This window comes from Podarcis raffonei, chromosome 11, assembly GCF_027172205.1.
Source record: "Podarcis raffonei isolate rPodRaf1 chromosome 11, rPodRaf1.pri, whole genome shotgun sequence".
Taxonomy (NCBI): domain Eukaryota; kingdom Metazoa; phylum Chordata; class Lepidosauria; order Squamata; family Lacertidae; genus Podarcis; species Podarcis raffonei.
In genome coordinates, this window is record NC_070612.1 from 26,619,163 (window position 1) to 26,631,581 (window position 12,419).

General features: G+C 38.8%; 1 protein-coding gene across 3 annotated transcripts in view; it reads left to right on the forward strand.

Moving 5' to 3' along the window:
- ERBIN (erbb2 interacting protein) overlaps positions 1-10,100 on the forward strand; it is an 84,364-nt gene extending 74,264 nt beyond the window's left edge. For all 3 annotated transcript variants that reach the window (XM_053408077.1, XM_053408078.1, XM_053408079.1), the window contains 5 exons: positions 533-664; positions 2,511-2,720; positions 3,499-3,591; positions 5,356-5,430; positions 6,937-10,100. In XM_053408077.1, coding sequence (XP_053264052.1) covers positions 533-664; positions 2,511-2,720; positions 3,499-3,591; positions 5,356-5,430; positions 6,937-7,041 — 615 coding nt within the window. In that variant the 3' untranslated portion in view covers positions 7,042-10,100. The remainder of the gene's footprint in view (positions 1-532; positions 665-2,510; positions 2,721-3,498; positions 3,592-5,355; positions 5,431-6,936) is intronic.
- Positions 10,101-12,419: the final 2,319 nt, after the last annotated feature.

The window sequence follows — 12,419 nt, forward strand, 5'->3', positions numbered from 1 at the left end:
TGATGCTATGTTTGATACACAGCTCACTGTAGTTCCACTGAACTGTTTTGGAACCCCATATTTCTGTAATAAAAAGAGAACGGCTGTCCTAGTCCAACCTACCTTTCAATTCCTGAGGGGAAATAAGCAATAGAAATTATATTTAGAGGAATTCATGCAAACTAAATTGTTAACATAGTTCAGCTAGACAAGGTGTAGGAAGTGGCAATGGTGAGGTTCATGTTCCAAAAAGTGGATGGGCATTGGGTAAATCTAGAAGAACAAAGTTAACAAAAGACTTTTGTGTTATGTTTGCAAATCCTTAAATAGCAACTGTTTAATGAATAGTTTTATTATGCAGTTCAGAGTAAGTTCCAGTGTTGTTTCAAAAGCTGGAGTTAACATTTATGGTCCTCTCAAGGCTGATTAATATGATTAAATTCTTGAATGCACCAAAGTAATATGCTTAACAGTCATATGAACAAAATTGGCAATTCTTGTATAATGTGTTTACAATATAGCAGTAATGTTTGTATGCTTTTATCATTTAAAGCATCCCCAAACATCAACCTCAGTAGAGCAATGTCAGGAAGATGTATTCATTGCTGGACAGCAGAATTATTCATCTGCCACACTTAGCCTCAAAGATGTTGCTTCAGACAACATGAAGAAAGTTCCTGTGCAGGTAATAAGCTACAGGGATCATTCACAATCTATAAAAGTATTGTTCTGACACGCATATCTGGTTCAGGTACAATGCCAAACTATGGATTCGTTGCTCCCATCTCCCGGTTGTGTTAACAAGAAGATCAAAAGCTTTCATTTGTAGTTAGTTAATTAATAATTAATTATGTCCAAATGCAGAACTATTATAAATGTTAACTATGGTTTAGGGAAATTAATCACTGAAGCTGGCATGTTTCCCTAAATTATAGTTAAGACAGACCACAATTTGTCCAGGCTTGAGCATAATGAGTAAACTTCTTTGAGGTTTTTTTTTTTTTTTTTTACAACAAAGCGGTGCATAAATTTTATGAAATAATTAAATAAATTGCAGTGCAGTTTAATTATTTATTTAAATAATTAAATAAATAAAGTGTGGTTCACTTAAAATGGAAGCAGAAACTTCCCTTCTCGGGTGGCACTTGGACACGGCCATGTGGGTTTCCATCTTCCGTTTGCTTGAAGGAGGCAGAAAATGCCATCCTTTTACTAGATGTGAGCTGCTCGCCTTCCTTGGAGGCTCAGTTCATTTTCTGCCCTGCTTGAAGCGGGATTCAAATGCTGATCCATTCTTGTCTTATTGGTTTCCAGCCTCCTGTTGTGGCTGCATTGTAGGAGAACAGGGGAGTTGGGAGCTCACAAGTCCAGACCTTGTTAATTGCAGCCGAACAAGGCCATAGTTATGGGCAAGAAATGCATAGTGAAGAAAAAAAAATCAGCAACTATTTACTTACCTAATTGTGTGTACTCAAGACAGGATATAACATGGAAAATGTCAGCTGTTCTTTGCATGTCTACTCAGAAACAAGTCACATTGGACTCAGTGAGATTTACTCCTGGATAGCTGTGTATAGAATTGCAACTCCAGTGCCTTGTTGTGTCATGAAAGGCTCAACTACAACACCCATTTGGTTATCCAAGCTTAACTGCCACAAATTAGAGTGGGAAAATAAAGGCATTATTCATGCATTCATATAAGCCAGTGGTTCTCAAACCTTTTTCTCTGCGCTACACTTTCAGAATAATTTTTTTTCTTGTGCCACACTGAATTTTTTGATAAAAATACATTTGAAAACAAAAATAAACAACTTCTAGCAATGCTTAATTTATAACATAGAACACAACTACTTTTAATATGATCACGGAACATCCAGAAAGTATAAAACAGTGCAGCAACTTAAGAACATGAATCATTCACAAAATATAATTATAAATGAGTCTTCTCCAGCTCTCTGTTCAAACAGTAGTTCTGGATCACAACTACGTTGTCCTCAGTATCACTTGATGCTCTTGCTCTGATTTTGAAAAGATGTCTATTCATATTCTGCAAATAAAAAAGAATTTTTTTATACTATACTATAGTACACCAAAATTTATATACTATATTATAGTTCACCGAAATGTTGAAATGTTTCTTTGATTGTCCTTGGATCTTACCATCACATTTGCTATCTTCCCCTGCCACATCCTTTGAGAACCATAAGCAATATACTAAAACTTCAAAAACAATTCAAAAATCTATGAGTACTTCCACCCAAAAAAATTATATGTTCCCTAATTGATTAGTTTAGCCCATTACCCAGTGGTCTAGTTTGTTCTAAACAAAAGTTGGGAAAAAATCCATTTCATTCCCATTTGTTTTGTGTATAATGCTATTAGATTTTTTAAAAAGAAGAATACAACAGACATGTTTGACAACAAAATCTCTTGTAAGTGTTGCAAAATCATTATCAGCTGAGCATCAAGATAATATATATGCATATTCTTGCGGATGTAAAATGTTGCTCAAGAATTATTCATTTATCCAGATACCTTTGACGAATGGGCAGATGTGCCAGCCTCCAAGACCTCAGGCAAACTATAGCCAAATCCATCATCCTGCTTCCCAAACAACTGTGGCAAGACATCCTTCTAGAGAGCAATTAATTGATTATCTAATGCTTAAAGTTGCCCATCAGCCACCCTATAGTCAGTCCCAGGGTCCATCAAGGCAAAGCCACGAAATGTCAAAGCAAGAGGTAAGGGCAAAAGTTACGACTTAATGAATAAATTCTCAGATTGTCGTTGGAAAGCACTGGAAACATTTACTTGGTTGAGACCCTGCGAATATCCTTTGCTGGTGACCTGTCACCTTAATACTAATAATACTAATAATAATTTTTATTTATACCCCGGCCAGAGCCAGGCTCAGGGCGGCTAACCTCCATAAAAACACAGTAAAAACATAATAGGGGGAAAAGAGGGGGGGAGGGGGGGGAAACCCAATTTAAAATACAGGTTAAAATGCAATTTAAAATGCAGCCTCATTTTAAAATAGCTGATAAATCAAGACCATAAGGGGAGGGAAACATAAGGGTCAGACCGAGTCCAAACCAAAGGCCAGGCGGAACAGCTCTTGTCTTGCAGGCCCTACAGAAAAATGTCAAGTCCCGCAGGACCCTAGTCTCTTGTCACAGAGCATTCCACCACATCGGGGCCAGTGCTGAAAAAGCCCACTTATTACCACTGTTGTTCATGCTTCCATATAATTTTTTGAGTAATATGCCCAATATGCTTAGAGAAATATTTGTTTATTTAGTAAGTATTTCACTTTGAGTAACCCGTGCAACTTACAAAACAAATACAAGGAATATAAAACTTAATAGAAATTCAACAAAAGATTTTAAAGCATTGGTGAACTTGAAAATATAGAAGTAAAGCATAGTATTATGTGATATAAAAAATGGATTATGTAATGGCTGCAGTTTTTCCATGAAGCTGAACATGCAGAACAAATCAATTTTCTGATTTTCTTAGATAAGAGTGAGAATTGAAAAGGATCCAGAGCTTGGCTTTAGTATATCAGGAGGAACCGGTGGCAGAGGAAACCCCTTCAGGCCTGATGATGACGTGAGTATTAAATAGATCCAGTCTCTTGGGGTGTGGTTATTGTTTGGGAGGTCTTAACTGTTGCTGTCTTTATTGAGGAGGAACTCTTTGATGTTTTAAAGGTTTTTATGATTAATGTATTTTTTCTTTCAGACTTCCCATGCTTCCTTTTGGGAAGGAGGATGGACTATATTAACCATAAATAAACAAATAGTTGTAAACAGATGCATTTGTGTGTGCGTACACACACATAGATGCACTTCGCCCACCCCAGCATTAATAAACATTATTTTTCACTCTTTTTCTTGTGCAGTTATCTAACACAATAGGAAGAGAGAGATGGTGGAGCTGGAAGGACCTCATAAGCCCAATTTTGAGTTTAGCTCTATGTGCAAAGAATTGTTAAGATGTAATATGTAATAAACCACAGAGCCTAGGACTTGCCGACCAGAAGGTTGGCGGTTCAAATCCCCGTAACGGGGTGAGCTCCCGTTGCTCGGTCCCTGCTCCTGCCCACCTAGCAGTTCAAAAGCACGTCAGAGTGCAAGTAGATAAATAGATAGCGCTCCGGCGGGAAGGTAAACGGCGTTTCCGTGCGCTGCTCTGGTCGCCAGAAGTCGCTTAATCATGACCCGGAAGCTGTACGCTGGCTCCCTCAGCCAATAAAGTGAGATGAGCGCCGCAACTCCAGAGTCAGCCACGACTGGACCTAACGGTCAGGGGTCCCTTTACCTTTACCTTAATATGTAATAATTACTACTTAAGAAAAAGAGGCTAGATAGGGTTAAACTTGAGGAAAGTAGGTATTCGGAAAACACAATTCCTGTTGTCGGAGGAAATTATAGAACTACCATAATGTTGATGAATTTTAGTTTCGTGGTAGTCTGGCTGATTTAATAAAGCAAACTTCATATCATAGACCAAACTTCATATCATAGGCCAATATGTAATACATTCCCTACAACACGAGGTTTTAGCTGTAAGCCTTATTCAGAGAATTCTTTTGAGTGATGAGATTGAAAGGCTTGCCAGCCTTCTCTTTTAAAACCTTACTTTCAAAAGTATGATTTACCATACTTACGTATGGTAAAATAAACAGGTAATATTCAGCACTAGTTATACTCTGAGTAGACTAATTAAAATCAATTGACTTAAGTCTGTCAATTTCAGTGGATCTGCTCTGATTATGACTGAGTTTCATATCACTGAGTGCCCTGCTGGATGCAATTCATTTTACAAATGGAGAAATAGTGGGGTTCTGGGGTCAATTGATTGCTGGTAAGATAGGAAGAAAGCCTAAGAAAACAAGGAGAACGTTTCCTCCAAAGCAAACCCTCTAACCTGAAGGCAGCTAAGCCAAATTAGGTCTTAATAGAAAGCTGTTCTGTTGTGGCTAACTTCACTTATGTCAGTGCTTTTTTTCTAAAAAAATGTTTAGGGGTACCCCTGTGTTTCCCCAGAAAAAAAGCACTGACTTATGTTGTTGTTTTTCTAGCCCATGGAACAAATATCTTGCATTCCTAGTGCAGCATTGGATAAGACAAAAACAAGGGAAAATTATTTGAAATAGTGACTACAAAGCCAGCCCAGTATTTTGAACCACTGTGCACATGCACAGTGGGACTTTGGACTTTGCCTTGCACAGTCTTTGATACAACTTCTAGGATGATGCAGAGAATCTGTCATTCAAATATAAAAGTCAAAATCCCTACTGCAGATATAGAAGGTTGTGTTCCTCTAAACCAGCATGTATGTATTTAACATTTGTTTCCTGTTCACTTGAAGGGTATATTTGTAACCAGGGTACAGCCTGAAGGACCAGCATCTAAACTGTTGCAGCCAGGCGATAAAATTATTCAGGTAATGTAGCTTAAAGCAATTTACCAATTATTAATGTTGATCACTATAGCAGCCTTCAAAATATTGTCTCTTTTCCCCATCCCTTATCCGCTCCGTCACTTCTGATCTCAAGTTTCTGAATATTCTTCGAAAGCAACTACACAAACATCTAATTATTGTAGACAATTCTAGATGCTACCAGAGCATGGTTAACAGAGGCCGGGCTACCTCTGTCCATGAGAGACCACCACTGAGGCTACTTGGGCCTGCAGTGACATAGCTTGATCCAGGACTTACGTCCAGGCTACACACTTGATAATTTAGGAGGAAGACAAGTCCATCCAGAACAGGTTTAATACCTATAAGCAGTGCTTTTTTTCTTTAAAAAAATGTTTAGGGGTACTCTCATTTTTCTACCCATATTGAAATACTGCCCCACGATGAGGCCAAACTTAGATTCACAAAATGTTTAGGGGCATGCGTACCCCTGCATACCCCCAGAAAAAAGCACTGTCTATAAACCACAGAACTTCTGTTTCATTGGAATTGAGTGTCAGTTTATTGGCCCTTATTCCAGCCCCTTATGGAATATAGGCACCATTTCCATACCTTCATTGCTCCACCTTAATTTAATAAAAGAGAGGGGGTGGGGAGAGGGGTGTTGTCAGCATACTGGTGGCATCTTACATAGCAATTCCATATACATTTTAGAAAGGAAGGGACATAATAAAACCCTGAAGTAGTTCCCCAGAACTACCTTCTAGAATTGGCTCTCCAGGTAGGAGTGGAACCACCTTATCATCATACCTTAAACTACCAGTGCAAAGAGCCTCTCCAGGATAACATGGCCAGTGGGTAATAACATCCTCTGAGAGGTCCAAGAGAATTATCAGGGTTGCATTTCTTCTGTCTTTCTCATGGTATACACCACGAGTGGCCAATTCCCGAGAGACTGCGATCTACTTTCAGAATTAAAATCTGATCTATCCCCATTTTGGGTGGGTTCAGGTCAAAGTTATTGAGCTATTGAGTTAGGGAGGAGAAGAGCCCCATTTTTATGCAAATACTTTCTTAGGAGGGAGGTTACATTGGGGGAGAGGGTTAAAGGCTAGGGCCAACAGGAAAAAGTCACTCACAATAATATCGCTTTGAATGAAAACAGACACAGAGAGAAAGCTCTGTTTTCCCTTCCACTGCTCAGACAATAGTGGAGGGTGGGGCAGGAGTAAGTTTCAACAGCACTAAGGAAAGGGAGCCAGCGATCAACCCATGATCTACCAAAACCTCGCAGGGATCAACCTGTTGGACATCCCTGGTATACACCATCTATCAGGACAACCCAGGCAGTATCAGCATACCACACTATCAATTTAACCTTCTCTTTGGTTCTTGCAACTGCTTTGAAGCATGCTGTCACTTCGCATTCTCAAAACAACCAGCAAATATAGAGTTGGCTAAACAGATAAAATAAACTGTTATTGAAAAGGTTTTCCTCTATACTTAACAGGATTTAAATCTTCTTTCCAGGCTAATGGATATAGCTTCATCAATATTGATCATGGACAAGCGGTATCCTTACTAAAGACTTTTCAGAACACAGTGGAACTCATCATTGTTCGAGAACTTTCTTAAATACTGTGGAGGAAGGAGAAACGTCCACGTGATGCTTTGAAGGACTTGTGGGAAACTGAATATTTTGATTATTTTTATATACAAAAACTTTTAAAATTATGTACAGTAATAAAATAATCTTGTGGTTATAGGGGGGAAACCACTGTAAAGAGCATAGATAAAACAGTTTTGGAAATGCATATTGTAGTCAGCCTTGTTGAGTTTTAAAGCATTGTAGCAATCAAAAATCACTCCTCCAAAAACAAACCTGTGGTGTATTTTGTACAGATGGTAGGTTTATTTTTGGATAACGCATACACATAACTAAACTTTGTGTACAAGGAGCCTCCATTGTAGCCAATGGACAGATGGCAGGGCTTTCTGTCCTGTAGCTGTTTGTTGCCTTTATTTTTTTGTTCACCTGGTTTTAATGTCTTTGTTGAAACCACTTCTGTAGATGTGGATAAGATTTGATATGTTGGCTTTGCTATGTGCATATTGTACAGATGAATGGGTAGATGGAAGGTGGGGCTGGCTGGGATAATTTTGAAAGGCCAGGTAAAATGGCCGTGAAAGTATGGAATCAAGAAAGAAAGAGGGAAACGAGTTAGCATGAGAATGTATATCTACCAATAGAAAAATGCAATAAAATGTGAAGTCTTTTTTAGAGAGACTATAAATACACTTCTGGGAGTTCTACAGGATTGGCTCATATCACATCAACTGACTGTCTTATTTGTTTTCTTTAATTTAACTTTGAGTGTTTTTAATCACACAACTTTTTTCACCTGTGCTGTGGAGTTGTGCCCAGAGACTCCTGTCTGTTACGGAAATCCCCAGTTTTGTGCAAAAGGGTGATTTTCTTCTGCCTTGTATTAAATACTCCATTTTCAACTTATTTATAGATTTTTTAAAAAAACGAAAAAGAAAAAACTAAATGGCCAGTTTGTTTTTTTAAAAACTGTGTTGCCTGTAACTCATCACCTATATATCTATCACATGTGTGCATGTTCCAAACCTCTAACTTACTCTGCCAGAAAAAAAGCTTCATTCTTTTTAATGGGGTTCGTGGCAGTGAGGCCTGTAGGGACTGGGCTGCCCAGAAGTAAAGGGTTCAGGAAAGGGTTAGGAAAGAAACCGTGATTTTGTTTGGCCTTGAATTGCCTTGTTAGACTAAAAGGAAACAATATGTTTGGAGCTAGGTAACCAAAGCCAGAGAAACTGTTGCAGAGTGATGGGAGAATTGCTGTTGGGAAGTTGTAGAGCAAAGGGATGGGGACTTGCAACCCACCAGTTTGTAATGATCTTTCTCAAAGGGCTGTTCCTACAGGTGACATTAAATGTGAACTAGACACTTGAGAGTCATTAAAGGGTTTCTAACTATATTAACGTAATAGTGATTTACCACAGGCTGCCTTTGTTCCTTATTACTTGTATAAAATATTGGATTATACATATTTAATTTTGTTTATGGCAAACATTATGTTTATTTTCCTCTTTTTTCTTTATATAACAGAGATGAGATTGCCTAACCTATAGGGTAATAAGTAATACATGGTTATTATGGACCAGAGAAAAGTGCCATAGAAGACCAATAACTGTTTTTTTAAAGGCGAATTATTAATCTGTCATTGGAGCAATATTCAGTTACTGCAGTTTTTAATAAGTAGAAATTGGTAGTTTTAAAGCGAAATTAGCAAAAGCACCAGCCTACTATAGTATTTGGAAAGATGTGCTGGAACAGAAAGGAACCTGTACACTTAACAGATAAAGGCAGTACTTTTTAAATACACAGACTCCAATGCTATTGCACTCAAAGATGTTATCACCTGCATATTGTACTGTGTATAGTTTTTGATAATTTTAATTGAAACCCTTTAACAACTCTTTGTACATTAATTTTAGTTGATTTTCATTAATATTTACATAGGAATTGATTTTTATATTAGCAAAAATGTGCTGTATTTTGGTAAAGTTCACTTATTTTCTGTGTGCTGTTAATCTTTAAAGAAAATGAGAAACATAGCTATATAATGGCAGGCTTCAGTGTTACCATGCTTCTAAAAGTGTCTTTTAAATTTCTCTACTTTTTATTGAGAATTCAAAAATTTACATTCATTGCTTTTAATTATATTAGTAACCTCAGCCTTTTAAAAGGGAATATCCACAAATCAGTCCTAATCTGAGGACTTGAGGCATAAACTATAATCATGGTAAGGGCAAAAAGTCCCAAATCAGAACTGATTCTTTATTGATCATGGACACCATTTATCTTTGACAACATCAGGTTAAAATAAAGTGTTCAAATTCAATTTTGTATGAAATAACAAGCAGTGTAAACCATGCTATTAGAATTTAATTTAGTTGAATAGCTTTGTACAATAGTGTTGCCAAAAAGAATAATTGTTTGTTGAGAGAATTTAAAGAAACTTTGTGGCCTTCTAGGGGTTGGGTTTTTTTATTTTATTTTACTTTTTGGTGCAAGGAACTAGAAAAATATATTGGAAATCAAACACTGATGATACTTTAAAAAAAAAGAAATGTTGGATGCATTATACCATTTGTGTTGGATGATGGTGAAATGAAGCTGTGGAAGAAAGCTCATTCAAAACAGAAGATCATTATTCAGAAGCCGTGGATTTTTAATGTTTCTCATCTTGTCAGATAAGATATATCTGCACACTTGGTTGCTTTGGCATCGAATGAATAAAGTATTTGTCAACTCAATATTCTTTTCATGACAGTTCATTAAAGAATCAGTTCAAATTACAATTTCTGGGGGGAAACCCCACATATTTATTGTGTAAATACATTTTTTACTTTTTTTGACTGGAGTTTCAAAAATGTGTATATAATTGAACACATCCTATGAACACAATCATAGCAATAAGCAACACACAGAATCAAGCCTTTATCATTAATTTGCTGTACTACTTTTTAAAAAAGTAACTATTCCCTTATTAGCAGCTATGTAATGTTTTTATTGATCAGCATTTATTCAGCATTCCAAATTTTGTATATAATTAAATTGTTTCTGAAGTAACACATGGAGAATAGATAATAAACTAATGCTCTTTAAATCGCTGTGTAATTTACTGATTTCACGACATCAATCTGAAATTTTCTAAATTATTTGAATCTACCACTGATAACATTCTATAATCAAGCGGAGATTCTTGGAATTTTCTCTTTGTTTTAAATACCCTTTCCTTATTTGTATTGGATTTTAAGTCCCTTTGAAGGAGAGTGCTGCCTCAAACCAGATGATGATCCTAGACCATTGGTCATGTTGGATGGGACTGATCTGGCTGGTGTTCTCTCTTCTATCGTGTGGGCATGTGGGGCAATTTGTCAAGCACTGAGGGTGATTATGCCTACAATATCAACCTTGGGAGAACTTTGGCAGGAAGCCTCTGGGAGAACGGATGACCCAACCTTAAGGAGCGGAGTGCAGCCTCTCAATAGTTAGCTCTTGTAGAGCAGTTATCTGATAAATGATTAGCTTTTTTTACAGGTGGTACAACACTAGTCCTCTCGGGGAACAGCCAGCATGGTGCCCTCCTGAAGTGGTTGGACTACAGATCCCAGCAGCACAGGCATCCTGGGAGTTGTAGTCCCAACAATATCTGGAAGGTACCACATTGGCTACACCCTGCTCTAGATGAATCTGTATGTAAGTACTCTTGGGAGAAGAGTAGATTCAACAGTGGCACAGTGTAATCTTATACATGGCTGTTCAGAAGTAAGTCCCACTGTATTCAATGAGGCTTGCTCTCAGTGTGTGCATAAGACTGCAGCCTTAACTGGACACCAGAGGTGTATCTAGGGTCCCTTATGGACTTGGTAAGGATCTGTATTAGCACCCCCCCCACACACACACTCCAGTGGATAGGGGCTAATGCTCTCTTCTGTGTGCATGCAAAATCTCTAGTTATTTAAGGGCAGAGGGAAAGGCACTTTGCATGTGCTCAGGGACCCCTTTTAAACTCTACTACAGCTTTGCATCTTTGGGAGTGGAGACCAGGTACTGAAAATAGTTCAGCCCTGGCCCAAATCCACACACACACCTCCGTCTTTGCATGCCACCAAGCAGAGGTGTTTTTAGGGTAGTGCAACTGGTTCATCCACAATGGGTGCTGTGCCGCAGGGGGCTTCACAACAATGCTATAGAATGGGCGCCAAATTTTAGCGTTGCATAGGGCGCCACTGAAATGTGAGAGCCCAAAGTCTGGCACTGAGCATAAATGGAGGAGAAGCAAGATGGAGTCATGTGAAACTGCACACTTTGCCTCTAAGTTGCTCCCCTCCTGGCCAGGGAGACCTCTGACACCTCGCTCACTTGCTCATTCTTGTCCTCCCACCCATCCTTCCATACCTATCCCGTGGGTTGACCCAGCTAGTGGTTTTGGTGGTGTGGTCCATGTAGACTTTGTTGTTGTAGTTGTAGTCGCAAGCTTCCTCTCAGCCCTTGGTTAACAGCAGCTGCTGCTCACTTATCTTTTCTGCTGCTGCTACAGCAGCAGCAGATGGACAGAGCAAGCCCAGCAGCAGCCCCATACGAAGAGCTCAGCAACTCATGCAAAGGATTTTGTTTTTCTTGTAAATTTCCTCTCAGGAAAAGGTTGCAACATCTGAAGTTAACGAAACATTGTGTGATGAAAGCAAATAGATAGATGGTTTTTCACCCTCCTAATACTAGACCTGAAGGAGTGTTTCCACCTCCATCATTCAGCCCAGACACTGAGATTTAGCTCCAAGTGCCTTCTGGCTGTTACCTCATTGCAAGAAGTGAGATTACAGGGAACCAGGCAGAGGGCCTTCTCGGCAGTCACGCCTGCCCTGTGGAATGCTCTCCAGTCAGATCTCAAGGCTGCAGAGTAGAAGCCTCTTAAATAGAGGACACTCACAACATTAGAAATTGCTGTGCAGATATGGTTAAAACAGACGATTCAAACAATGTACAACACTAAATTTAGCAACAATGTACAACAATAAACTGTCCCAGGGAGTTGACTCAGAATCACCCATGGAGCCGTGTTTGGGGCTTTTCATGCCGGACTATTTTGAGTTAGGCGATGGTCTGCGCCTACAGATCTGGCCATCCAGGTCATCTTCTGATCTTTGCCTAACAGCAAAAGGTCAAATTTTTGCTTTTGCGGGAGGTCCGCGAGCCTCACCAGTAGGGGATCCAAGATCTTACTACATGCCTCTTCATAAAAGGGACATCTAAAGAACAAGTGTTCTGGGCTTCCTATTTCTCCCAATGGGCAGGTGTAAAGCCATCAGTTCTGATTTTCCCCACCCCCGGTTTAGTTGGGAGTGCAGAGATTACGCAGGCATAATTGATTTAGCCATAAGTGGATGCAAGGTGCAGGATGCACCTGGGATTACTGCAGCAA